The sequence below is a fragment of the Simochromis diagramma genome, unplaced genomic scaffold, assembly GCF_900408965.1.
Source record: "Simochromis diagramma unplaced genomic scaffold, fSimDia1.1 OVJJ01000107.1, whole genome shotgun sequence".
Classification (NCBI taxonomy): Eukaryota; Metazoa; Chordata; class Actinopteri; order Cichliformes; family Cichlidae; genus Simochromis; species Simochromis diagramma.
In genome coordinates this window covers 4078502-4106432 of record NW_024387209.1, presented here as the reverse complement: position 1 = coordinate 4106432, position 27931 = coordinate 4078502, and the positions used below count along the sequence as shown (strand labels likewise).

The 27931-nt window shown below is 42.1% G+C and overlaps 1 protein-coding gene across 3 annotated transcripts in view; it reads right to left on the bottom strand.

Moving 5' to 3' along the window:
- LOC120746115 (receptor tyrosine-protein kinase erbB-4-like) overlaps positions 1 to 27931 on the bottom strand; it is a 353488-nt gene that overhangs the window by 108788 nt on the left and 216769 nt on the right. For all 3 annotated transcript variants that reach the window (XM_040051409.1, XM_040051411.1, XM_040051410.1), the window contains exons 4-7: positions 6549 to 6683; positions 4211 to 4276; positions 1012 to 1130; positions 108 to 249 (exon numbers count right to left, since the gene is read on the bottom strand). In XM_040051409.1, coding sequence (XP_039907343.1) covers positions 108 to 249; positions 1012 to 1130; positions 4211 to 4276; positions 6549 to 6683 — 462 coding nt within the window. The remainder of the gene's footprint in view (positions 1 to 107; positions 250 to 1011; positions 1131 to 4210; positions 4277 to 6548; positions 6684 to 27931) is intronic.

Below are 27931 nucleotides of genomic sequence, written 5' to 3'. Positions count from 1 at the left end.
GCATCTATGTTATTGCGGCGTAGCGTTGTGTAATGGCACACACACTAGATCATTTTGCAGCTGCTTGGATGTGCACTGCGTTCGCTGAGAACTAGGTGCAGACTTACGTGGACATTTCTTGACACAGAAGGCTCCATAGGTGTACTTTGCCCTGGGGTTGTGCTCTAACTGGAAGGACGTCGGGTTGTACACAAAGGGCTGAGGGCACTGGGTCACGCAGGCCCCGCTGTCGTTGAAATTGGTGCAAGCCTGCAGAGGGAATACAACCGCAGTGAGCTAGGTTGAAGGCAAATGGGGAGGGCTGTGATTTTCCTGCATAAGTCAACATGGGCGAAAGAGTATTAAAGCAGCATTTCATTTTTACGTGGGATTGCGACATGCGAATCATGCGGCCCTCCTTTGTCTCTTTGAACGCCAAATGGGAGAAAAATTGGAGCCATTGATCCACAGCCATGATGTAAATGGTGAAATGTTTTCCCATAAACCTCTTAAGTGATTTGTCGTCTGTGGCCACAGGCGGAAACAGCAGTAATTGAATTGGATGAGCCTTTCTGTGAATTACAACTACAATATCATCCCTGTCAGCATGTGCGGGGAAGTCATGCACCAGTTTGAGGAAAAAGGTAGAACTTGAGGTGATAAAAGGGATATTAATTATGACACAGAATCCCCAATTTGTCCTTTAAAGAGCGCCGCTGTGGAAGATGTTTACAGCACCATAAAATGACAAACAATTTATCAGCAGGTAAACAAAGTGGATCATTTTCAGGCGGGGAGGATGGCAAACAGATGTTGGACAAAAGATGTGGAATGGGAAGAAGGATGAGTGTAGATAGGATGATTTTCTTTCTTTCTTTTTTGGTCACTGTACGTGTGTGTTGAAGGCAGAAATAAAAGAAGTAAAGAGAGTTAAAGAGTGAGAAAGTGTGTGTGTGTGTGTGTGTGTGTGTGTGTGTGTGTGTGTGTGTGTGTGTGTGTGTGTGTGTGTGTGTGTGTGTCTGTGTGACGTACGAAGCAGTCCGTGTCCTTGGGGCCGGAGCAGCCGCCGGCGCATTCGCGATGGCAGCAGTCGCTGACGTAAGGCCCGAAGCATCGACCGTCACACTGCTCTGCACACACCGTTTTTGTCACTGCACGGGAAGTGGAAAGACTGAATTTTAAAGGTCTGGCACACACACACAGACACGCACACACATCTACATACATTCACACTCATAAAGAGAGACAATACCACCACGCTCAACCTTCCTCTCTAGTCACAACTGCTCACAGTCGCATGTAGGCAGGAAGAAATTTGGGGCTTCAGCAACCTAAAGGTCAGCCAAGTTGGTTTGCGACCACAGAGTCACTGCCTAGAAAGCACAGACGTACTTTAAAAACATGAAGCACTGTCTTCTGTCTCAAGAACCTCCTTGGACACCCTTGAAGAGGACTCTTCTCCTCTAACTGCTCTGAAGCTTCAGCTCAGAGACCGAACAGCTGAAAATAGTGTTTGACAGCGTCCAGGAATGAATCTAAGGGGGAGCTTTGCTTGTGGAAACCCAGTTGGTTTTCCCTAGATACATAAAGTTTGGAAAAAATTAACTGAATCTCACAGATTCGCCATATCAGTGTTTATACAATGGGTGCTTTCAGCCAAGCGAGTCAATTGGCCAAAGACGCCGTCCAACTGTTCTGATTCCCAGAAAGCCTGGCTTTACTCGCTGATATGCCAACTTTTGCAGTAACCAGGGAAATATTTACTGCCATTCCAGTTTCTTCTCTGTATTTTATTTCAACTAGTTTAACAGGAGCTGTGTAAGTATCATTAGTAATGTGTGGCTTGTCCCCATTTCATCAGCCAACATTTTTGATAAAGGACAGTCTCCCACACTGTATTGATAAAGAAGGAGATAGACCAGCCAGAGAGTCAGCAGGAGCTTGAAGCCCAGGCATTAAAAACTGCTGTGCTCACTCTGTGCTGAGTTGCGAACATAATGATGCAGTAGTGAAAAAAAAAAACAAGCCTCTGTAATCTATTAGTCTGTTAGTTTAAGAAAAACAAGCCAGAGCCTCTGTAAGTCTTTCCATGAGGGGAACATCCTGTAATTATATGAACGACAAACATTTCTCTAGTTAAACTCCTTCCTTTGGTATCTCATTTTTTTCCTTTTATTTGTTATGTGCCAAGTATTGCTACACGGTGATGAACAGTTATTTCCTACCTATAATTAATAATACATTTTCTAGATATTGGCTATAAGCTTGGTGTCCAACTTTAATAAAAATAAGAAAAAGAAAAAAATAGGATAGTCCTCATGAAGCTTAAAAAGCAAATCTATCCCAAAGCAGATTACTGGAGATTACAGATTATTTTAAAGCAGATTTTACAGTATCATTAATTTTCTCCTGCCAGTCAGTAAAAACAAGGGGTCACTTGGCCTTAAACTAATAAGTGATTTAACTTAATTTCATTATCCTACTTCTCAGTGTTTGAGTTCTGCTGTTGCACTTTGCATAAATAGATTTTGAAAAACTTTTTCAGTTGTAAAATGAATTATTGTTTGTGTGGGTTGTACTTTTTTTTCTTTTTAAATGAAATGACTTATGCTAGGCAAATGAGTGGTAGGTTGGTTAGCATAGCTTACTGGCATAACACTAGACTGTCTATATCTGAAGTGAAAAGAATATCCTGGTTGTTCCTAGCTTAGCCCTGCAAAATCAGAGAGAAATAATGTCTTCAAACAACATTTCATAACTGTAAGATTAAGAACATCGATATTAGCCCCCAAGCCTTTGCATTGCAGGGTAAGCTTAGCCTAGCTTAGCCAATAAACTGCTAGATTTCACAGTCTAAATTTTCACTAAAATGAACATAACACATTTAAACTTCACAAACTGACCTTTTCACACTTCCACAAATCTAATGATATACTTTATATGTGTTTGAATGCATTGGATCTAGAACACTATAACCTGTCTTAGGGAATAACTAGCTTGGTTTTGTCCAAATTGCCAAAAATACATATAAGCACATCTAAAACACCATTACCATGATGAAACTTGGTTCACTAAAGGGCTCAGTTAACATCTAAAATGTTCAAGTTCATAAGAGTACAACTAGAAAAAGACTTGTTTGGAAGCATTTTCAGGAGAAAGCCTCTGCTTTCTAAAAAAAACAAACAAAAACATAGCAGTAAAGCTAAGTGCAAAGTTGCAAGTGAACAAACTACAAGACTTCTGGAACAATGTCCTTCGCACAGACGATAGCAAAATGGAGATGTTTGGTCATGACACACAAAACCAAATATAGCATATCAGCACAAACACATATCAGCTGATTGATGGTGGGGTAATGATTCAGGCTTATTTTGCAGCCATAGGACCTGGGCACCTTAAAGTCATTGAATCCACCATGTACTACCAAAGTACTCTTGAGTCAAATGTGAGTCCAACAACTTAAATTTACTTCAAACTGGCTCATATAACGGGAAAATGACCCAAAACAAAGCAGCAAATTTACAACAGAATGGCTGAAAAAGATAAAAACGAAGGTGCTGCAACGGCCCCGTGAACTGAACTGAAGCAACATTGTAGAGAAGAGTGGGTCACAATTCATCCAAAATGATGAGACTGATAAAGTCATACAGAAAAGTATTACTTCAAGTTACTGCAGCTAAAGGTGGTTCTGCGAGCTCCTGAATCATGAGATGTACCCCAGAGGGCCACGTAATGTGAAAACGTTCTTTTTCACATGACTGTCTCTCTCTGTGCATAGCTATTTGACACCACTCTTAACTTCAATACATGTAGCACTGGTCCACAGTGTTACCTTTACAATAAAGGGTGTAGCTTTGGAGTTGTGTTATCAGAGTGGGATTTATAACTTGCTGGTTAGACAAATGGAAAATTGAGCTTTCAATATAAGTAATTATTGTGAAAAAGTTTTCCAGCCCAAAAGATGATGTTTGTCTAACCAGCAAGTTCAGGGATTGTTAGCCAAGTTGATCCACCCCTTATTTGCAGGGTAAAAGTCTTCTGATTGATATTAAACTACCCAACACCTAATGTGGACTTTAGTTGGCCTTATCTGCAAAGAAGTAAAGCTACACATGCACGTGATATAAGTAAAGGGCAATAGGAAAGAATTTTTAATTTTATACTGGGAAAGCAATACATTACATCACGTGTGAATCAGCGTTTTGAGGTGGGACTGCGGTAGTGCACTCACAAGTTTGACACTGGTCCTCCTGATGGCCCCAGCAGCGTCCGTTACATGAGCGATGACAGCGTCTGCCTGCAAAAGACACCGTACATCAGAGAACTCTCTGCAAACTTCAGACGTAGTTTTGACACAAACACACATTAACGACACTGCCCCCACACACATCAAACACCTAATCGTTCGCTCGTGCATGCCCTTAAAACTGCTTGACTAATGACAGTGACAGAACTGTCGAATCTCCTCCGCTCATCCAACAATAGATTTCAAGTCACTGGCGACTCATGGCCTGTGAGAAACATGAGCATGAAAGACAGGCTTCTTCTCCCTTCCGTCAAGAGCTAGCAGGCAAAGTGGGACCTGACAGAGCATTCACAGCCTTCATCTGCCCGTGGCCCATCATCAAGACTTAATTGACTATGGGTTAATTACAGAGTAAGTGGAATAGTGAGGCAGATTGTCACCCGGCCCCTTCAACCACTCCCACTGTGGGGTTGTTAATGTTAAATACTAACTACAACTTGGCAAAGGGCCTCAATTTGGCAACCTCCACTCCCACAAACTCTCTTGTCATTTTTGGCCCACCTCCTCTGTTCTTTGTTTCTTTTCATCCCCTTCCTCCTACATCAGTGGCATCTCATCAACAAAATAGCAATGTTTCACGCACATTGTACTTGTACAGTGTCTTCCCCAACCTTTATTGTTTAGAAACAGGCTTTGCATGATGTCCTGATCCCTGCTCATGCTAGTCAGATTGTATTCTGTTCATTCTGCAAAGTGTAAAAAAAAGGTCATAACGCCTTTTCATTTGCCCCATTGTCTATGTCTTTGCTACCACTCGGTGCCACAGCTGTCCCCATTGTTCACCCTGACACGTTTTGATACAGAGACCCTGAAGAAACTGCTTTCCATCCCTCAAAATGAGCAAAAGGCTTGCCCATAAATGCGCAGAAAAGTTTGAAAGAGTTGTCTTTAGAAGCCAGTTCCTCTGACAGAATGTCCGCCGGATACTGACGCCTGTTATGGCCAAAGCAGAGGGAGCTGAGGGACAGCCGGGACCACAAAGGGGATGAGGCGGTTGGGTAACAAGGGAAGTGGGCAGCTTCAAACCAGCTGTCAGATTCACTGAGATTTAAAAAGACCACAGCAGACAGCAGCTCCATGGGCCTTGCTGCAAAGTCGTTAACATACCACTACAATAGAAAGGTTCACGCGTTGATCTAACACTATGTGATTTTGCTTCCAAATGACCGCCAGGCAAACAGAATGAGGATAGGGCGTGATTGCTGCTGGATGTGTGTGTGTGTGTGTGTGTTTCTACAGTATGTTGGAATGTGCCACTTTAACATTTCACTGACGATACTTTAAAGGGCACCTATTACATTCATATCTTGCTCCACATTTTTATTCTTGGACTCTAGTAGAGAAGCTTTGCATGATTCACAGTTAAAATGAACCTTAGGTATCTTATACTGGGCCTTAGTGCAGCTGCCTGTTAGTTCATTTACTGCTTGAAACAGTCCTATTTGATTCCTTTAACTTTTCCTTAAGCCAGCTTTCTTATAATTGGCTGCCCCATGCAAACAGAAGGTTTGAACAGCTGTGGATGTGGTTTCAGTGCCAGAGATTAAGTATTTCTGTCATATTAAACCTGTATATGACGTATATACAGTTGTGATCAGAAGGTTATATCCACTCATCATGGGCATGAATGTCATGGTAATTTTGTTCTATTTCCAGGGTGGAATGACACATATTTAATGACTTTATGATTTTGGAATCTGCAGTTGTTTAGAAATGGCGGGTAGAGACCTTCCAAAGCTGTGTAAATCTCCTATTATTCTTCTTAGAGCTTCACTGAATTCATTGGACTTTCCCATTGCTTTGAATGGTGTTTAACCCCATTAGTGCTGTCAAACAAACATTTTTTATGCTGGCAAAGAGAAACTACCAGTTGTAGTCTATCATGATCACTAATGAGAAGTTTACAGGACTTGGTATTGTTGAGTTAAAAGACATTATTGAACTTTCAACACCAAACTTTTAAAAGATTTAAGTGAATATATGTATATATTTGAGTCTGTATGTATACCTTTGGCTATGTGGATTAATAGCTTCTTGCCAGTTTGTTCCGAAACCTCCATCCTTCATTCATCCATCTTCTTCTACTTATCCACTTCAGGTCTACCGGGGTGCTTTTAGCCTATAAAATCCCATTTACCTCTTCTTTAAAACAAGAACTTAAGTGTTCATTGCTTGGGGGGATCACCAGTGACTTAGAGGTCAGAAGGTTAATCTAATCAAAAACTACTGGTTCTACCGGTTTGCACCCTCACTCTGTACTCACATCCATTGTTGCTGTTGTTGGACGGCACCACCAGCAGCTCAGCTTGGGGGTTCTTGATAATGTCACGCCAATGGATGGTGTCTGCGTGACACAGGAATTTGTTCTGGTCAACATAAACGCCCCCATTCAGTATCTCTGCACAAGGAGAAACAGAAAGGAGAGAGAAAGAGACAAATGAGCACATAGCCGTGGATATAGAGTACATGTGCACGATGGCAGAAAATCAATACTTCAAGGTTAACTCTTCTCTTTGTCTCAAAGTACCACGCTGCATATGCTGTTCCCTGAAGCGCATCTGAGCATGACGATAAATGCTATTGACAAATGCACACAGATATTCTATGCCAAGTCCAAAGATATTTGTATAGAAAGTACCTCATAAAAATAAGCAAATGGATTTTAAAGAAACTCCTACTATACGCCAGTCTGATTTCCTAATTATGCGCTGAGTATTATTAAGTAATTTCATTTATCTTCAGAGTTAATGAGTTTGAATGTCACAGGCAACATGATACTTGTTGTGTTAATTAAAACTGGAGCAGAGAAAGCGCATAGCTTCGGAGTTTAGATGCACTTAAATCTTGAAACTTTTTTCTTTTTATTGTTGAATTATTAACTTCAAGACTCCTAAGCGGCCCAAACAATCAAACTGTCTCATAGAAAATAACTGGAACTGGAGCTTTTCGTGACCTACTCCACAGTGAGAGCCAACATACCAAAGACAAAGGCAGGCACTTCAACCAGCATTTGCTTAATAGCAAAAATATGTTTCCTTTCAAGGACCAGTGCCCTTAACAGATGCCTGGGCATGGATAGTGATAATAAATTCTAATCCCTCTCCCTGTTACTAATCCAGGTTTTGGATATAGAGACTGAATGAAATGATGCTGCAGTAATCCCCCCCCTCCTGAGTTGTGACCCAAAGCAGAAGGGAAAAAACAGCCCCCATCTGTGTTTCTTTCTCTCTGGGATACCAGCAGACTATATAATTTAACCTAGTTGGGGGATTTAGATACAATCATCTTGCATCTCCGTCTCCTTGAATATGATTCCATGAAAGTACTTGTCAAAATAAATGAAATTTAATAATGAAAAAAGAAGCAACAATGTGCTTCAGATTAGGGCTGGATTAGCTGAAGGTAAAGAAGGGCATTGTCTCTCCAGGCAGATTATTAACGGCGTGCGCTTATGATTCGACTGCTGAGAAGCACACACACACACACAGGAAGCTAATCATTACCATCCGACACCCTGATTAAAGAAGTGGGCCTTGGTGGAGACGGGGACATTTATTCAAAGCTCTCTTAGAGGTGACATGGCGCTCTGTCTGCCTGCTGAATGGCCTACAGCCGCAGCTTCATGTAATCATGTTCCCGTCACAATGGACGATTTATCTGGGCGTGTTTTACATTCATGGATGGCGGCTGGAGAGAAAAAAAAAAGGAAGAAGAAGCTTTTACAAATAGCACATGGACTGCACCATCAGCATGCTTTGATAGCATTCAAAAATAGCTGTGAAATGAACGGCCATCCGTTACCGAACCCCGATTAATTATTTTTCAGACGGCAGATGTGTCCATATGTGCATTTTGTGTTTTCCCTTAAGTCTCCTTCATGTGATAGAGGGCTTTGTTGTTGAGCTGCTTCACGCCTCTAAAGATCCTTGAACAAACAACCCATTAGTTCAGATATACTGTGCACATAGACAAGGTCATCAGGGAGCACGTAACAGGTCAAGATTATAGGTTTTACACACAGGCTCATCGGACATTTGCTTGTGTCAGGCATCTTTCCACCACGACTGGGTGAGGGCCCTACTTTGCTTGAAAATGACCTCTTTTTACAACTGGCTAGAAGTGAGCATCCCTCGCTGGATTGTTACGTGTCTTGCCTATGAGATAAAAACACTGTAAAGCCTTGAAGTTTCTGAAGGATGTTTTAGTTTATGTCAAACTACAGACTCAGCAGATGTTGCCTCTCATATTTTGCAGCTGCAAGTGAGGATTTATAATGGTGTGCTATGCTAGGGTAACACCTTGAAAAGCTTTTGAAGGCTTTTTTGTCCAGTAACTGAAAAAAGACATAGTATTGGTTCGGCATTGTAAATAAAGGCCAGCTCACTAAAAAGCAGGTTTTGTGCAGTGTGTTTGACAGGCACATAAAGCACTCTTAATGCTGTGTAAATGTTGTGAAGCACAAACAAGCAAGGTTCAGCTAATTTTCCTTTAATTACATTTATTTATAATCTGTTTTCAAGCATGGGGCCATTGTTCAATTGCAAGAAATTGGAAAAGAAAGACTTGACAGAATATATGAATCTCTGGAAACATGCTGCACATTAAGCAATCTCATCTGATCTACAGATGTACCTTCCTACTCAACCCACATCAGACAATGGTTCACTTAATACCCTTTCCACACAATGGTAAATGGCCTGTTTTTGTATAGCGCTTTTACTAGTCCCCCCTAGGGACCCCAAAGCGCTTTACACACCCAGTCATCCACCCATTCACACACACATTCACACACTGGTGGAGGCAAGCTACAGTTGTAGCCACAGCTGCCCTGTGGGGCGAGGCTGCCATATCTGCCATATATTGGCCCTTCTGGCAGGTGAAGTGTCTTGCCCAAGGACACAATGACCGAGACTATTTGAGCCGGGGCTCGAACCGGCAACCTTCCGATTACAAGGCGAACTCCCAACTCTTGAGCCACGATCGCCCCCCAATCAGTTCAGGAAACCCATATACACTGCATTGAAAACATTACTTTACACAACAGTGACTGTCCATCTGCAAGCTGCTTTGTAACCCACCTCCTCCCCAGGCCCTCCTCTTTTTATATACTATTTCTGACTCAACCATGAACCCTAGTCATGCATCTTCCCTTGGTTTTGCGGTATGCACCTTCAAACTCATTTTGTAAAACACTGCAGAAAGATTCTGTTCACTTTGATCATTTTGATCTTAGATATAGAAATATTTTATTTGATACAGGAAAACTGGTCCGGTCAGTGGTGGTCGTGAAATGAACTGGACATATTAAGCAAATGCAATGATAAGTCATGGAATAGTTGTTCAGACAAGTCTTGACTAAGATTGTGGACCAAATCCTGGTTCATTTTGCTTTTTATTATCATTAGGGAAATGTGGTTAATAACACATGACCTACATGAAGCATGTCTTTCAGTTTCCCACCACCTGAGCACCTTTAATGACATCGGCTCACTCTTGTTCTGCAGAATTACTGTGGTAGGTGGTGCAGTCTATCCAATACCAATCGGAAAGTCATCAGATCGATCCCTGGCTAACCCAGTTCATGTGTCAAAGTTCAAGGTGAACCCTTGGTTGCCCCCAATACATCCACTGGAGTGAGTGTGCATATGAATGCTAGAGAGTGTGTAATTCTGAGTGTTCAAATGGACTAGCAAGGTGCCATTTAAACATCAATGCATTTACCAAACAGTAGTTTGATCATTCTTGGGCTACAGACTCAAAACTCACATTGATATCAGTGACAAAGGTCTGAAAGGTGGCCTTAATTAACACTTTTTGCCTTGCAGTCTTGATGACACATTATACTTATGACAATTTGTGGGAGTCCAATCAAAAGGGTCAGTGGTCAAAGTTGGATGTACCCATCATTCTACAGTAAAAAAAGTGAGAAACTTCCAGTCATGAGATGCATAACCAATCCAAGCAATTACAACGTATGAATCTGTAAATTGTGCAATAAAATGTCTTATTCTTTAAGAGATACGTTGGTTAGTAGCAGATTTCACCCATTGTAATGATAAAGAAAATGTCTGAATGAGTGGGATATTACTATAGGAGACTATGAAAGACACTTTCTTACATGAATTGAGCTCCAGCTAACCAAAGCAGGAAGGATTTGAGATGAAGTAATATTCATATCAATCACAAAGCTCCACATCACTTCTTTAATTTCAGCTCCATAGAAAAATACACTATGATCTACTATGCAGTCTCTAAAATAGGTACAAAAAAGAAAAAAATCTCCTGTCTCCCTTTTGATTGTCTATATGTTCAACCAAAAGACTTCAGCTCTTTTGGGTGACACTTCCTAGTCATGCCGTTTTATGCATGTATACGGCCGCTGAGACCTCTAATGCCATATGGTCAGGTCATGTTTGGTTCAAGACGGCTTCTGGTGCAGCATTTTGCTACAGCTCTCTTGGCAGTGAAATAAAGTGCCTCACTGTGATGGAGAAAAAAAGAATCACATAGCAAAAGTCGAAGTGTCATGCTGAATCAGAGATTAGATTTGATATAGAACTGTGCTGGGGAATAAGAGGAGATCACTGGAGAAATTCCATCAAATGCAAAACTGAAAAATGGAATAAATGGCTTAATTTAATGACACCACCTTTATTGAATTCATTTACTTTCTTTCTTCTCCATCACTCAGTCCCATAAACCCCACATTTCTGACTCCCTCTAATGCTCCATCATAAAGGATGGTGCTTCATATTTAGCGCAGTCAAGCTCTAAAAAAGTGTTGCTGAACAATATAACAGTGAGGGGAATTCAAGGAATAAAATGAGGGTTTGTTTCAAAGTGATAAACAGTGACTTAAATATCCACACTGTAAGCCTTATTTAAACCACCTGCTTGGGTTAAGGGTTATGGTCAGAAGAGACTTTAGGGGGGTTAAGAAAACTGAAGAAAATGAAGAATGGCTCCAAAACTCAGTCTTGCAGACTTGTCAAAATGCCTAATTTTACTTCAGGGGTTAAGGTTATGCATTATTTACAGCTTGACTGCTTTGAGCGACAGGGATCCAATATTTGGTTTGATTAAACTTAACATTCAATATCAGTGCAAATTACAGATGTTCCTTCCTATCCAACCTTGTAAGCCAGTGTGAGTCAGTTAATAACTCTGCAGTTCTCTCTTCCTGTCCAAATATGACCAAATCACTATGAAAACCACTTTCTCACATGATTTGAGCTCCAGCTGACCAAAGCAGGAAGGGCAGCTCCTGCTCTGAGGGCTCAAGCTGCTTTTGGCCTTTTTTGTGTTTCAAAACTGGATATGACAAGAGAAGGGCAGGACTGATGGTGAATCAGCACATTCGTTTGCCAATAACTTGTCGATTATAGGTTGTTAACCAATGAACATAACTCCTCCTTCTTTCTGAAACATCCATTAATTTTCTTCTGCTTATTCAATTTAGGGTCTTTTTGAAACAATGTTAGGAATTAAATTGATTAAATGAAGCTGTTTTTCTGATTTTTATATACACATCGCGATGGGTTCATTATCGAGTTGAAACTGTGTTTTTGAGGGTCGAAAACGTCATTCAGCGCTATGACTGAAATGAAATATTGAGAATTGGCGTAGAGCACAGAGGGTTTTTTTAGCAGGTTTTTCCCATACTTCTTCAGAGGTTTTGATGTCTCTGGACCGCTAACCACGTGAAGTTTACTCATTTACCATTTTGGTCGTGTGATGTTGTACAGTAAATTGAAAAATCTGGCAGCCAGCAGTTGCTAGAAATGTCATGTCTATTCCCCAATGTGCTGGGAAAATGTAATTGCTTGTAATTAATTATTATTAAAAGTGGGTTAAAATCAAGTTTTACTGTGTCACTACCAATAGCATCAAGAAACCGCTCACTAACTAGTCAGGGAATATAATTTTTCCCCCCTCATGACACGCTCAGTATGGTAGACAGCTCTCGAGTACTATGCACATGATGTAACTCAAGAAACCTCTATTGGTATCAACCACTGGTGGCCATTAAAAAAACATGCATGCTTAAGGCACTTCTATGTTAGCTTCACTTTTTAGACCTGGAAGCTACAGCCATGTTTTATGCTGTCTACAGATGAAATCCAGCTTAGAAAAACAGGATAGGGACAGCCAAAATGCCAGTGAGTTACATAGCATTGGAGACTATGGCATGACCAAAATTACTGTGAAAGTGTGCAATTAAGTTTTGATCTTGCTGCCTTTGAAATAGCTGTGCCACAGACTGTTGACTGAAAGTGTTTTCCCAAAGGTTGAGGTACCATGTGTCCACTTCAGCTGCTTGCAATGGGTTGCTGAATGTGAAAAAACAAAATCAATAAAATCACCAGGCAACTACTGATTTTTGTAGTATTTATTTTGTATTTATGACCTTTCTAATGATAATGTAAATAAGCTGTTTCTTTTTTCTTCCCCTTAGAGTTTATACGATAGGTTATCATGACAGTCCACTGGGTATATTGAAGTCAGACATATCAATAGATATGTATCCCTTCAGTTATCACTGAGAACTTTCTGGAGCACAAACAAAACTGCACAACGAATACAAGTGTGGGAGCTGTCGTTAAACTTGATAAATTAACCAATTAAAGGGCAAAAACACAGGTCTGAAATTAATGGCTGAACACTTGAAGAAACCTCATAATGCTGTGGAAGCGGATGTGGAAGTAACCTTTTCACATCCCAGCTTCTATAATTATATTCAACATTTTGTTTGCTTTCTATGCTCTTCTCTGGGGTGGGGGAGGGTGGGGTGCGGGGGTCAGCACTGACTTTAATTTTCAGATAACTGACATTAAGAAGCAGTGAGTCACTGACATTAGTGAGGGAAGGAAAATAAAGTTGGAGTGCCCTGACAATGTTTCTGTGACTCTTGAACGGTTATGCAAAGTTAGAAACTAAAATAAGGAACAAATGTTTTTGAAAAACTCGAGGTAAGAGCAGCATTTTAAGATTTCACTGAGATATTTATTTGCATTGTGTATCCAACACTTACATAGTAGAGAACAGGCCAATAAGTGTTCAGATTGTTAGGGATGTAAAAATGATCCCTGTGCCAAGCTGCTTTTCGCAAGCCAATTAAGTTCATTTTACTGTCGTTGAGCAGAGCGAAGAGCCTCTATTTTGAAGTAGGTCCTAGGCAATGATGGCCCCAGCACCAATCAGTGGCCATAGCTCTATAGGGAGCCTGCTGATGAGCTTTCATCAGTGCTGCTAGCCACTTGTCCCACATCTCTTTCTCTCCCTAATTATGCTGATGAATAAGTCCGTAATAGTGATCTGTCCTCGACTGATGAGTCCATGCATTTGCTGTTATTGTCTTGTCTCGAGGGCGGGTGTGTCACGTATCACACAACTCAAGTTGAGTGCATTCGGGCCATCCACACTGCCCTTTTGTATTACGATCATCTTTCTGTACTTGTCACCCTCCACCCTGCACCCACCCCCTTCAGACCCACCCATCCTCTCCAGCATTAAAAGCACTTCCTCACTCCGGTGATGGGCTGACTTGCTGAGCATGGGGAACAGAGAAATCGAGATGATCACTCTTTCTTTTCACAGTCGGATGCCCTCTTTTCCGTGAGTCAAGCACACACACAGTCTTACAAACACACACACGAACACAGCCAGAAGCTTTTAAAACACTCATAAAAACAATGCCTCTGAAATAATCAGGCAAAAGTGAGAAATTCGTCACATAAATGCAGAAAATCCCGATAACTACTTCCTGTCCAACACCAAAGAGCATCTTGGAGATCAGTTGCATCAGGTCGACAAAGCCTCACATTTGCGGCAGAGCTGGAGAGTTAAGCTGCAGCTTTACCTCTTAAATGCCAATTAATCACTCAGTGACTGAGAGCGAAATGCGGAGAGCGCTGTGAAGCCTCTTGAGATTTTTTTTCCCCTCACATATAAATCAAGTGGAATACATTGTCTCCGACTTGTTCGGATTGTTGTTTATAAATTTAGATACTTTAATGCCATAAATTCTCCACTACAGAGAGACATTCATGTTGTTTGCAGTTTTATGGATATGATTCACAGAGCACTCTCCTTGGTATGTTTGGAATGCGAGTACCTTAAGCTTAGACTATGCAAGATAAGAGAAAATAACTAGGGGTGCAACGATACTCGTATTGATATTGAACCGTTCGATACAGTGCTTTCGGTTCGGTACGCATATGTATCGAACAATACAAAATTTTTAATTTATTTTATCAACTTTTCTTCTTACGATGCTGTCTGTGTTGAGAGCTCAGTGGATCTGCGTTCGACTACTCCGCCTAGGCTGCACTGTCGAGCGCAGATCCACTGAGCGCAGCGCAAGCTAGCAAGACAGAAGTTAAGCTCTCGTGGCAACATGGCAAATTGAACCTCCCCCACCCTTATTCAGATCTGACCTTTGGTTTTCATGTGACGTATGACCCTGAAGGTAAGCATGTCATGGACAAAAGTAAAACAGTATGTCAGATGTGCCACGCAATGCTCAATTACATGGGTGGGAACTAGTGTGTTAGCGCAGTTTGCTCGTTAACGTGTTGGCCGTCCAGCCCCACACACGGGGCGATCCGCGGTAGCTCGTTAATGGAGATTTGCCGTGTTGTGGCGTTAACGTTATTTCAGATTAACGCTGACAGCACTAGTGGGAACACAATGAATATGACTGCACATTTACGCCGACATCATCCTAGTGCAAAGACAAGTGTAAGCAGACAAAAACAACAAGCACGCATGCTACAAACTTTACCCGAGTCATTTAGACAGCCGTTAGCACATGATTCTCCTTATGGGGACCTGATATGTTTAATATGCTGCTGAGAATATAGCCCAGAAGAAGCGTATAGTATAGCTTTTATTTTGGAAAGAGCCATTTCTCTGTAATAAACTCTTTTCCAAAGATGAGTGATTTCTCGATCAGATAGATTTATTTTTTTATTACTTTGTTGTTTCAGCAACATTAAATTTAAAAACTGTACTTTTGAGTTAAAATATAGATTTATAATTTTAATAAATGACAAATTAAAAAGGCATGAACATTTTTTTGTATGGAAAAAATATCGAACCGTGACACCAAAGTATCGAACCGAACCGAACCGTGAATTTTGTGTATCGTTGCACCCGTAAAAATAACGTATCCAAGTATACAGCAATCAGCCACAAACCACAGAAAAGATTAAGTGCATTCATCTGGATTTTACTATGACACCTGGGTGTTCCGATACCTGGGTGTCCACATCACTCAGGACTTGTCATGGTCCTGTCACATCAACACCCTGGTTAAGAAAGTCTTCCTCAGAAGACTTAGAGACTTCCATCTGCCACTGAAGGTGCTCAAGAACTTTTACTCCTGAACCATCGAGAGCATCCTGACGGCAAACATCTGCACCTGGTTTGGGAACAGCACCAAGCACGACAGACGAGATCTGCCGAACGCATCATTCAATCAGAGCTCCCTGACCTGCTGTCCATCTACACCAAGTGGTGCAAGACCAAAGCTAGGAAGATTATGATGGACCTCTCCCATCCCAACAATGGACTCTTCTCACTGTTGAGGTCTGGAAAGCGCTTCCGCTTCCTTAAGGCCAAAACAGAGAGAATGAGGAGGAGCTTCTTCCCCCAGGCTATTCGGGCCCTGAACCAGGTGTAGGACTGGACTCTCCCACACACATCACTATAAGACTGGACTCTCACACACATCACATCACCACACGCACTCTGGTTTTTCTTTATGCAGACTTCCTATAATTTATAATCTTTATAATCTCTTTCTGCTATTTGCACATTTTTTACTGTAAATTTCTAAGTTAATTTGTAAATTTTTGTAGTAACCTGTAAATTGTAAATACTGTAAAACTTTTTTCTGTCATTTAATGGTCGGGCATTGCACAGCTACAAGCATTTCACCCCCCATGTCATACTGTGTATGGTTGTGTGTGTGTGACAAATAAAATTTGAATTTGAATTTGACACATACCACCAACTTCAACTTTAGTGCAGACCAAGCACAACCTCAACTACCCAGCAGCACCACAAAAACTTCAAATAACAGCTCAAGAAAACCCAAAAAGAACTCAACACCTCCTTAACACCCAACATGTTTGCCCTTATGACGTTATGGCTGCCATTCTTCGCTTTGGTGTCGTTTCAGATGGTCATTTAGTCACCAGAGAGATGATTCTTATGTTGCAGAGAGGGAGATTTTGCAAACATAAATGACTGTCTAGAGACAATTCTGAAAATAACGCCACAATCACTTTGCTTCCTGTTTTGACTTTCTCAATTATTTTTTCCCCTAGTGGTTGCGCCTGAGTTGCGACACCTTTCATTCAGGTTAAGATTGAAGCGAGCGCTTTGTCTCTCAAGCACCAGCACAAATGGTTAAGAGGCTGTGGTGATGCACAACATCCAATGCAGTGACCATAAACTAGGCTTGAGGTATTAACCCAGCATCCAAACTCCCCATGTGTCAGCCCAATTGAGAAGCTGGAGCAAGCTTAATCCATGGATCACCCACTCTGCTGCCAATGTCCCAGTGGCAAACACCACAGGACATCTGCATAGGTTGTATGCCAATGCCACAGCAAGCAAGGGAAGGGACCCACACTATATTACGAATGTGGTTTTAATGTTGAGGCTGATCAGTTTGGGTCCAGTGAACTTGAATCCCTTCCCATTATTGTCAAAAGTATTTTAACAGCTTGCAGAACCTCAAGTTGTGAATGTTTAAGACTTTTATCCTGAAGCATTAACAAACAGTATTTCAGCGTTGACACAGAAGAGCATTTTTAACACAGTGGAAAGAATCAGTCAGAGTAAATAATCTTTTGTTTTAAAAATAGGGAAATACAGTAACTGAAAGGAAAGGATTGCATGAATGTGGTTTAGCGCTGAGGGAATTAATGCTGCGTGAATTTACAATTATTGTCATCCTTCACAAATATATTTTTTCAAGAAGCCTTTACTGGAGACTCAGCAGGCAAAAGGATTGTTTGAACATTGTCTTTTATCTCAGAATTATGGTATGTGTGTGTATGTGTGTTGTCTAAGAGACGTGTAAGCTCTTTGTAGTCATTTACATGCATCAGTTCCTGGTGCTCTGTGTGGCCTGTGACACAGCGCTGACAGCTGGCATGACAGAAGGTGCCGAACTGGGGAATGAAACAAATTGCCTTCATTTTCTTAGAGTGCAACCTCTTCAGGGAACACCGATGAACATTACACAACTGCAATGGCAACAAATCTGAGACTCTGGAAAATAATGACTCACTAGAGAGACAATGAAGTAAAGTTACAGAAACGGAGAGGCAGAGAGATTGTGTTCTGTTTGCTGTGCTGATTTTCAATCTAACTGTTCAGTCAGACCAACTATAATCAAAAGTAAAAAGAAGGCAGTCATTTCTGCTTGAGATATTTTATATTTGGTGTTGGGGATCGCCCCAACTTTGCATGAACACATTCAGAATGCGTAAGGCAGAGAGAGAGAGCACAGGGCATGGAAAGTAGCAGCAAGGCCCCCACCCAACTTACCCATCTTGTAAGTAAAGAGAAGGCTTTATGCAATGGTAAAAGAATGAGTTCGAGTGGAGGTGGGTTGCAAAATGTGCAAATGCACAGTGATTATAAAGCACAACTCACATAAGTGTAGAGACTGGTCTGTGACCATCTGGCAACCATTAGTCAAAGGTAAAAACATATATTTTCCAGTCAAATCAGTTGCTAAGGCTTTGGTCATGCAACCCTAGAGATTGGTCAATGAACACTTGGCAACTACAGGTTGCTATGGAAAAATGTGTATTCCCAGACAAGATGGTGCGTGAACAAGGCAAAACTCGCAGCAAGGAGGTATATGGTGCTGCACCTAAAACCTCCTTACAATTGCTTCTGTCACTGGTAGATTTCTGAGTAGGAAAAAGACTTCTTTAAGAAGTCCAGACGCTTTTCTTTACAAGCTCCTTTGACCTCTGTGTTACAACTTTCAGAAATGCCTGCCGTATCTATACAAAATATCCCACACATTGACTGACCTGCAAATATGAAAGACACACATTCACACCTTCCTTGACTCTCAGCACAGATCTTCCATTGTTCCATTGTCACTGTGTATGTGAAGAAGTGGCATTGCTTGACTACAGCACAGTGCTGTGCATAAAAGCAGACCGACCCAGGAGGGAGAATCATTTCTTGTTTGCATTTCTGAGAACGCACATCAGGATGGCCTCCGTATCACTGCCACGCAGGAAGAACCTCTCCGCGCAACCTTGCCTTGCTTCAGGAAATGGACGAAGCATATTCTGATGGAGGAGAGGTTTCATTTGTCCAGCAGGCCACTGATACCTCCTCAGAAGAATCTGAAAAGGAGACGGAACAAGAACCCAACATGCCTCGAAGGAAGAGGCCCCGTGATACTGGGAAGCCCAGCCAGAGCCACACGGCAAAAGACAGCACTGTGTGGGTTGATGAGAACATTGGAATGCCCAGCGCAGTAGCAAATCGCTCGTGCTTCACTGCGCAAGCTGGACCCACAGAGTCTGCTAAGGTTTGTCATTGCCATATTACATATGATATTTATATAAACCCATTTAGAGTGAGCTTCATGCAAATTTACCATTCTCTATTTGTTTATCTTCCGACAGCGTAAGATTACAAGTGTGCTCCAAAGCTTCCTTTGCCTCTTAGACGTGGGATTGCTGCAGACCATCGAGAGTGCACGGTACATCAAGCCCGCAGAACAGAGCCGGACTGGAATTTGTCAATTCATGAACTGATGGCATTCATTTCAATCCTGTTTGTAAGAGCAATTATGTGTCCTGTTGGTGCCATTGTGGATTGCTGGTCAGAAAGATTTCTGGTGCCAGCAATCAAAGAGACAATGCCCCGAGATAGATCCCTTTCAATTATGCAACACCTTCGATTTGATGACAAGGACGCGCAGGCAGAACGGGTGAAAACAGACAAATTTGCGGCGATCTCCAACATCTGGACACGCTTCAACGAGAACTGTGCTAAGAGTTTCACTCCAGGAGAACACATGACCATAGATGAACAGCTGTTCCCTACCAAGGTTCGTTGTCCATTCACACAGTATATCACAACCAAGCCAGACAAATTTGGGATCAAGTTCTGGATGGCCACGGACTTGGACACCAAATATGTCTGCAGTGCATCTCCTTACTTGGGAAAGGACCCCAGTCGTCAGAAGGGAGAGAGGCTGGCAGAGAACGTGGTGTGAAAAGTGTGACACAAACCAAAGTAAAAGTTCTCCCTTTTGAAGTGTGTTGGCTCCAGTGGTGATGCACAACTTTGAAGGTGAATATTCTCGGTCTTCGGTTTGCACTGCACTTTTCTATCACCCAGTAAGTTAGTACTGATTTGTTTGCAGACAAGCTCAGCATCTTCCATGCAAACAGCAAACAACATCAATCTGAATGTGGAAAACAAAGCAAAAAATCACAAGGAGTTTTCCAGATTTCGCTTGCCAATCCATTGGGGAATATATTTTTTTTCCCGAGCGAGTTGAAGTTGTTAGGGGTTGCCAGCTGCTCTCGAGGCCTGCACGTCAGAGGGTTCAACAGCCTAAAGCAGCTTTAATATGGATTGGTGAAAGAGTATCAGCCCATAAATCCACAGATGTAGGATGGCACCGAGAAGAGCTGATCTGCTGGGATTGCGGCTGAGTTTAATGGAATGACTGAACTAACAGTTTACTTAGTTGGAGACAGAATAAAACAAAAAGTGGTTACCTTAGTCTGACTACTTCCACCATCCTCCCAAGAATGGGATCCACAACAAAAACACAAAATATCCACCCACAAAATTCCCTTGTGCTAAGCCAACTGGCATCCATCGTAGAGCACTTTGAACTCCACTCAAATACTCACACACACACAGACAGGAGGCTACAAGCATACACCGCAATGGGATCAGTAAGACCAGGGGAACAATAAAGAGTTCATTTTTTCATTCTAGTGTAAAAAAAGTCTCTTTTATCTTATGGCTGGAATGCCCGCCATATACTTGCCTCCACTCCAGCAGAGAGAGAACAAAAAGATTTCCTGAACAAAAGACACACAGTGTTTGGGAATCCTGAGTTTGTGTGTGTGCGCATGAACCGCATAGTTAATTGGTACTATGGTTGGCAGGATCTGAGTGTGCACTGATGTGTATGCACCTGGCCAATCTGAGCAAAATCAAAACGCCGTAATTAAAGTTGCGGATTTCTCTGCTCAGGCAATTTACAGTAAGACTTAGAAAGCCCACGACTTCAGGTGAAAACACGATGTGACTAGAAAACAAGCAGTCGGTCCCCGAGGAAACCCTCCGTGTGTGTTTGTGTGTGTGTGTGTGTGTAGTTGTGAAGAACTTTACTGTACAGTGCCTCGGAGCATGTTTGCTATAAAGAGGGGGGGAAAAGGGGGGAGTGAAAAAAAACAAAAAACAACCCAGTGTGTTGAGAAAGTAGCTGCTTAAGTGAAGACGACTTCCCAAATCCCGTGAATAACTGTTAAGTCTCCAGCCTGCAAACGAGCCGCTGGTAGATAAATGGCTGCAGATCGCCAAGATAATAGAGACAGAAAACAACCACTGGTTTGCCTGGAGGCACACACACACACACACATAAAAAGCAACACATCAGCAAAAGAGCTCGGGTCGTGAAAGCGGCCGAAATGAAGTGAACTTTTCTAAGCTCAAAGTGGGTAAAGCGTCCTTCTTCTCCAGGAGGAGGGGAAAACGTTTCTTTTGCTCCCGCCGCTGCACATTTTTATAAAGGCCTGCATTATTCACACACCTAAAAAGCTGTCAACCGCTCCTGCTGCGTCTTATAAATGATACAGCCCTTACAAGCAAATCCGCGGTGGCTCTGGGCCTCTGACTTGAGGAGAACTTATCTGATCTTCACGGGAAGGCGGAGGTGGGTCTCCAGAGTCCCGTTTCCATCCCCCCCACACACACACTTCTCCATTATTAGCTCTGCCAGCCAAAGAGATATTGTGCTCGGTGACAAATGGGAGAGGAGCGCTGGGGTGCAGACAGTGCGGGGGAGGTCCCCCCTCCACCTTCGCCTCCCCCCGCCCCTTCCCCCCTCTTCACCGCACCTCTACCATCTCCACCCTCCCAACCTCCTTCCTCCTCCACGATCCGGGAGCGCTCGCAGCCGTGTCCTCCCTGATAACCATAATTGTGTTTTAAAGCCCCTGATTAAATTTCGCAGTCTCGAATGATATTGTTTTGCGATGAATCCTTATGAAAAATGCTTCACGTTAGGAGATTATGGAAGCGGTGTAGGAGGCGGAGGCGGCAGAGATGACAATTTTTATTTTTTTTTTCTTTGAAACTTTTAAAGCTTCAATGGACGCTAAATGAATCCCTGCCATCACTCTCCTTCTTTTCCTCCGCCCACTCTTGCTCCACCCATCTGTCACGCTCCCTCTCTACGTTATAAACACACACAGAGACATAAACATTCCCCCTTTTTTCCTAAAATCATCCTTTTCTCTGACACCCACGGGCACACAGGTTCCACAGCCATCGTGATTAAGAAAAGTTTCAGAGATGTTTCTCAAACTGGTTTCAGAACCATCTCAGTGTGAGCGTCCCTTCGGAGTTTCACAGTAGCTCTACCTTCTTCTTCTTCTTTCCCCCCCTCCTTTTTTTTTTTAGAGGTGACACAAAATGCAATCAGGGCAAATGAGAAGCCAGCAAATTCAATAATGGAGGCAAATGAAAATGGAACTGGAGACTCTGCACTTAAGGCCGGATGGGCTCACCCTAATAAGCCCTCTTCTGTCACCGGCTTCCCTGCATCTAAATTAACCAGAGGCCCCTCCAATCAGCGCGGACAAACAAAAGAGCCAGCCAAACACCATGAGCGAGCCGCTGAATACTAATAAGGGTAACGAACGGTCGTCAATAGCCGACGCCGATGATGTGCGTGCGTGTGTGTTGGGTGAGGGTGGTTGATTTGTTTTTTTTTAAAGTGAAAATAAACTTTAAAAAATGAGAAATTTGAAAAAAAAAAAAGTGATTTACTTCTATATATACTGACCTCGAGCTCAAGGAACTCACTCATCAAAGAAATTGCCAGCTTCACAGTACAAACAACCTCAGAACTGCAGGCCGTGTTGCTGTGTCCACCCCTCCAACACCAGTGATAGGCCGTTTTACAGCGGATTAAGCCCGACAGTCAGTCCACTTTCTGCTCTATTATTGTGCTGGAAATGGTGTTTTGGTACAATTGTCCAAGATAAGAACATCAAACTTAAATTTAGAGGGCGCTACGAATGGACCATAGGGGAGCTGTGAAGACAGTAAAACTGCCTGCGCGGCCGAGCTCATAACTTGAAATGTGGGCTATTATTAAATGTCCACTCTGGAGTCAGGGTGCCAGAAAAAAACAGAAGAGAAAAAAGAAAAGTTCTCCTCAGAGGTGCAGAAAAATGTGCACGAGCATGCATGCACTCTGTCAGCCCTGACGTGCGTTTTGTAATTCAGATTAGACTCATTACATATTTTCATGACACAGAATGCTTAAGAAGTGTTAAAAACAGAACTAACCCTCTGCATTGGAACTGACAGTTACAATGGGCTAAATGGGCAATTTGTCATTTTCTGGCACAGAGCTGCAGCACTCATCCCTCCACTTGGGTAATTTAGGACACACCGACACACACACACACAGACAGGCATTAGCAAATCAACTATGACCAGTAAATTACCTCCATCTGGTTCTACTGTATATTTAGCGTCAGGTACTGTGAGCCAGTCCGGCAGGACACTTCCTTTTTCCCCCTCTGCTGGATTCTAGCTTTGGATTACGTGGCCTCTTCAGCAGATGCAAACGCAGTCCTTCACTGGTCTGCTCAACACTCTAATGGATTCATTCTTTTGGGGAATCTCAAGGGGGGAAGACTTAAAAAATAGTGGACCCAAAAATGTCATTAAAGCACAAAGTCAAACGGGTTACGGACGCCTGGGAGAGAATGAAGAGAGGAAGCTGCACAACACACCTTCACCACTCCAAGAGCCCAAAGCATGCAAATATGTAGCAATGTCAAAAGGGTGGCGCGAGGCTCGTGGGCGAGACAAACAATCAGGCGCTTTGAATATAATTGCTGTCAGACAGCGACCGGATACAGCCTCGTTTTGTCTTTAAGAGTGGTTAAAAAAAACCTCACATACCCATCCGATGGACAAAACATCGTCCTGACACAGCAGCAATGTCAAGTAATGTCCTGTATCACATCAGCGAGCACGCTGAGGTTTCTCTCTCTCTGTTAAGGAATGAAACGATGCTTACATCTTGTGCTTCAGATCATTTAGAATGGGAACACAAGACTCTGGTCACAAGCAATTCTAATCTCCCGAAAAATTAATTCAGCTCTAATGAGCAAGTTTGATGAAGTCACGGTTATTTAGTTTGATTAGGCTGGATTTCCAAGAACTGCCGGGTGGAAACGCTGACTCATACGGGCTCGCCACACAGCAGTTTCACTCTGAATAGCAGTCGTTTGAGTTTAAGCACGAAAAGTATCGATGTTCCGACAAAGGAGAAAGCAGGGGACAATTTACTCACCGTCTGACTTTGTGAAAGTGACTGCTTTTTTGCATTATTGCCTTTAATTCTTAGTTTTATAACCACAGTGCATTTATTAACTTTTGAATTCATTAGAAAAATGTTTCAGCAGTCATTTATCAAACAGTCCCGTTAAATGCTTAAAAATGTTATTCAATTCATTTCTATTCAAATTTATTTTTATAGTGCCAAATCGCATCAACAGCTGCCTCAGGGTGCTTTATATTGGAACGTGAAGACGCTACAATAATACAGAGGAATCCCCAGCAATCAGGCAGCCTCCATATGGGACGGCTGTAGCTCAGCAGGTAGAGCAGGTAATCTACTGGTTGAAAAGTTGCTGTTTCGATCCCTGGCTCCAGTCTGCATGCCAAATATAATTGAAGAATAAGCACTCAGTGCATCATCACTCCCAGCAGCCTAGACCTATTGTCCCGAAACTAAAGGAGGATTTAGGGTCACCTGATCCAGCCATAACTATAGACTTTATCAAAAAGCAAAAGCAAAGTGATCTGTTAGGGTGACACGGTATCATGAGGTTTCTAAGATAAGATGGGCCCTGATTATTCAAGAGTCTAGTGAGTAAAAGTGAGTCAGAAAAAAAATTATTCACCAGCTGGATGTCGAGTGGTTGCTAGAGTTACAAGGTGAAACTGGTTGCAAAGAGGATGATGCTGCAGCGAAAACCTCCTTGCAGTTGCTGGTTCCTAGCAGATTGTAATGGTTGCCCATAGTTTGCATGGAAGACATGTCTACACACATTCACCAACTAGTTGCTGACCTGCAGTGAAACCTGAAAAAAGTGTGACACACACTGGAAACAGGAAATCATCATCTTCAATGTATAAGTAGTGCATCGCCACTGCAACCAACACTTATCACTAACGTTTGGCATCTTTCATGCAAACCGTGGGTGAATGCAGCAATATGATAGCAACCAAAGCAATCAGTGTGGCACTGTATACGTCTCTGCAACCAATTTTTCCTCCAGCAAGTGGTTATGTCAGTAGCCACCCTCTAGCAATCGCTTACCAACCAGTCATGGAATACACCTTTTTATTTAACCAGGTTACTAGGGGGTCATTAATTGGTCGCTATGCCTGAGTGACTGGACCGTGCACTCTGTGGGACTGTTGATTGGGACCTAAACTGCTGCAACCTCTCTTGCCTCTGAATTTGAACTTTGCTGCTATTAAAAAAAAGACTGTTAGCTCTCTAAAAGGCAGTATTTGACAACCAGTATGGTGACACATAAAGCTCCTTATTTCTAATTAGCTGTAGATCACATTAAAAACTCTACTGTGACTGCAGTCTTTAATACTTCATATAAACCCACTTGTAGATTTGGAAGCCTCTTGGGTAAGTAACTTCCCAGTCTCTGATGTGCTGAGCTTGGTGCATGCTAGCAGGGAGTGATGAGTCAGTCTGTTTATGCTGGGTGATCTTGACAGATCAATGCCATCATTGCCAGAGTTGCTATCAGGCCTGTTGACTTTTGACTAATAGATCGACTGCTGCAGACTCCCTTAGAAGAGGGATTTAGAAAATTTTGCATACACTAGTGTCGGGGAGGGTTCAAACAGGCTTTTCTTTGGTAATATTATATGGTATTATGGTGTAAAGCCATTGTTGCTCTCTGGGAGTTCTTTCAGGTGTGCAGGTAACTCAGTTAGCCACGGTCAGCTAACACTGACCTATAAAGTACAATGTGTCAGCCAGTGGAAGTGAACCCAAACATCAAAGGACAGGGCACTGGGAAGCAGGCTTACTGCCCTGGGGTACTATTACCACTCCATTAGAGATCATTTTGCCCTCCTTCCAGACATGCCACAGCCAATAATGGAGACAACCCTGAAGCCTCTTGGGTATTCCTGTCAAAGAACTTGGAAAAGAAAGGGGAAAGAAACTACACTAATAAAACTGAGCACAGTCCCAGCGACTTCTGTGTGCAAAAAGAGAAAAAAATATGGGAAATAAGATGTGAAAAGAAGAAAAAATTAAAGCCAGACGTGTCGTCCTGTTGTGTGCAGACATACAGCAGGACGACAGCAGGTTTGACTGAGGTTCTTTTGGCCCGGCTGCCTTTTCTCCAAGTGACAGCACAAGTAAGAGCCCTCAGGAATGTGCTGCAAAATGATTTCCAACCTGACTTTGCATGAAAGTTCATATCTAAGAAACGTGTGGATTTACGGGTTGCATTACATTACATAATTCTGAAGTGTTTTTTGTTTTCAAAAAGGAATGCTGGTGCTTTGGTCTTTCAACACTCCAAAAAGAGGGATAAAGATGAAAGAAAAAAAAAAAGCAAAACTTTATTTCACAAGCAGACTGAAGGGCTCTCTTGCTTTGCAGATCCACGACTGCAGCATTTTCTGGGGTACCAAAGCAGCGTTTGAAGCTGGGAGATATGTTTTAATCATTTGCCGCCTTAATGATGACACTGGATTCATTATTAATGGGCCCCATCCCTCTACTCTCCCTCTTCTTCATAACAGTCCAGAGTGTGAGTGGGTATTAGCATTAGCCGCTTTTGCTCTATTTGATCTTTCAGTAATTACACCACTTTTTGGAGATCACACCACAAGCTTTATGTTAAATAAAGAGGCCTTGGAAGTTTTTTTTCTATACAAATTCCAAACACAATTATCATGGTTGCTTTTTTACCCCAATATTTATTTATTTATTTTATTCCATAACAGGGAAAACAGGAATGCTGCCGGAAACTGGAAGCAAAATGGAAAAGATACAGCCGGCCAAAGCGCCTAACATTTATTGTCTACAAACATATCTCTCTGAATTGCCAGTTTGGGATATGAAAAAGAGGTGGGGAAAAGTTACAAATGGAGGCAAGCGTGGAGGAATAAAAGGCAACAAGAGTCAGTTGTCTTAATATGAGCTACAGGATTCCTCTTTTTAGGTGTATGCTTTTTAAAAAGAATAAAAAGAGGATGTAATAGCTTTGATGTGCAGGATCTTTGTACTCTCCACTGCAGGGATTTACTGTATAGATCAAATTCAGCTTTTATTATACTTCTAAAACTTAAGAAGAGGAAGTTTGCTCATTCTCAGTAGCTGAGAAATGCGCAGCTTACACAGAGGCTTTTTTGCATGTCTGATTCTTATTAATTTTAAATATGCAAAACCTTACTGGTTTTATATTAATGCAATGTACACATAACCTATGTTCCTGGCATCATTGCTGCCATCATGCACAAGGTATTCACTGTCATCAGTGCTGCACCAGGTTATGTTAGCAGTTCGTTACATACAGATGTTTTAATAGACTTTATGTACCCAACCAGGGCAGATTCTGCAAACACCTACCAACTACTTGCTGAGCAGCAATGAAACTTGAAAAGGTTTCAGCAGACTGGAAACGGAGACCTTCACTTTCACCTTAAAAGTAGAAGTTACCCCCTTTCAGTATGTCACAACATTTGCTGTGAAGGTGTAGGTTCTTTGTTTCCGGTCAGTGTCAAACTTTTTCAAGATTTACTAACACTAGGCTAGTAGTTGGTGTTTACAGACAAGGACTTCTAAAAGTTGGGTGACTGTGGCAGTCTGGTAGTCACAAAACCAATCACAAGGAAGAAGTGACTGGTGGTTGCTGGTGGCAACTGAACTGAATCAAGATGATAAGGAGAGGAAAAGGATCAAAAGGGGAAGTAAACTGCAAGGACAAAAAGTGCATGAAATAAAACAGGAAGCAACTGAAAGCGAGACAAGACAGAAGTTAAGGAGACAAACAGGAAGACAGAAACATGAACACAACAAAAAGACAAGGAGAAGAAAGAGTAAAAGAAACCACTTTTATAAACAGAGGGTGAAAGTAAAAAGTGATTTACAAAAAAAAATATAAGCGGCAGGTCGACACAAAGTTTTTACATGGGATGCAAACTTCTTTACGGCTGGAAAACGTGGTTCTTACATCTTTGTGTTCTCCAGGAGAGAAGCTATATCTCACAGTATCCACTGTTGTCACTACTGGAGGGTCAAAGAATGGATACCAATGAATATCTTTATTAGCATCAGACGTTTGG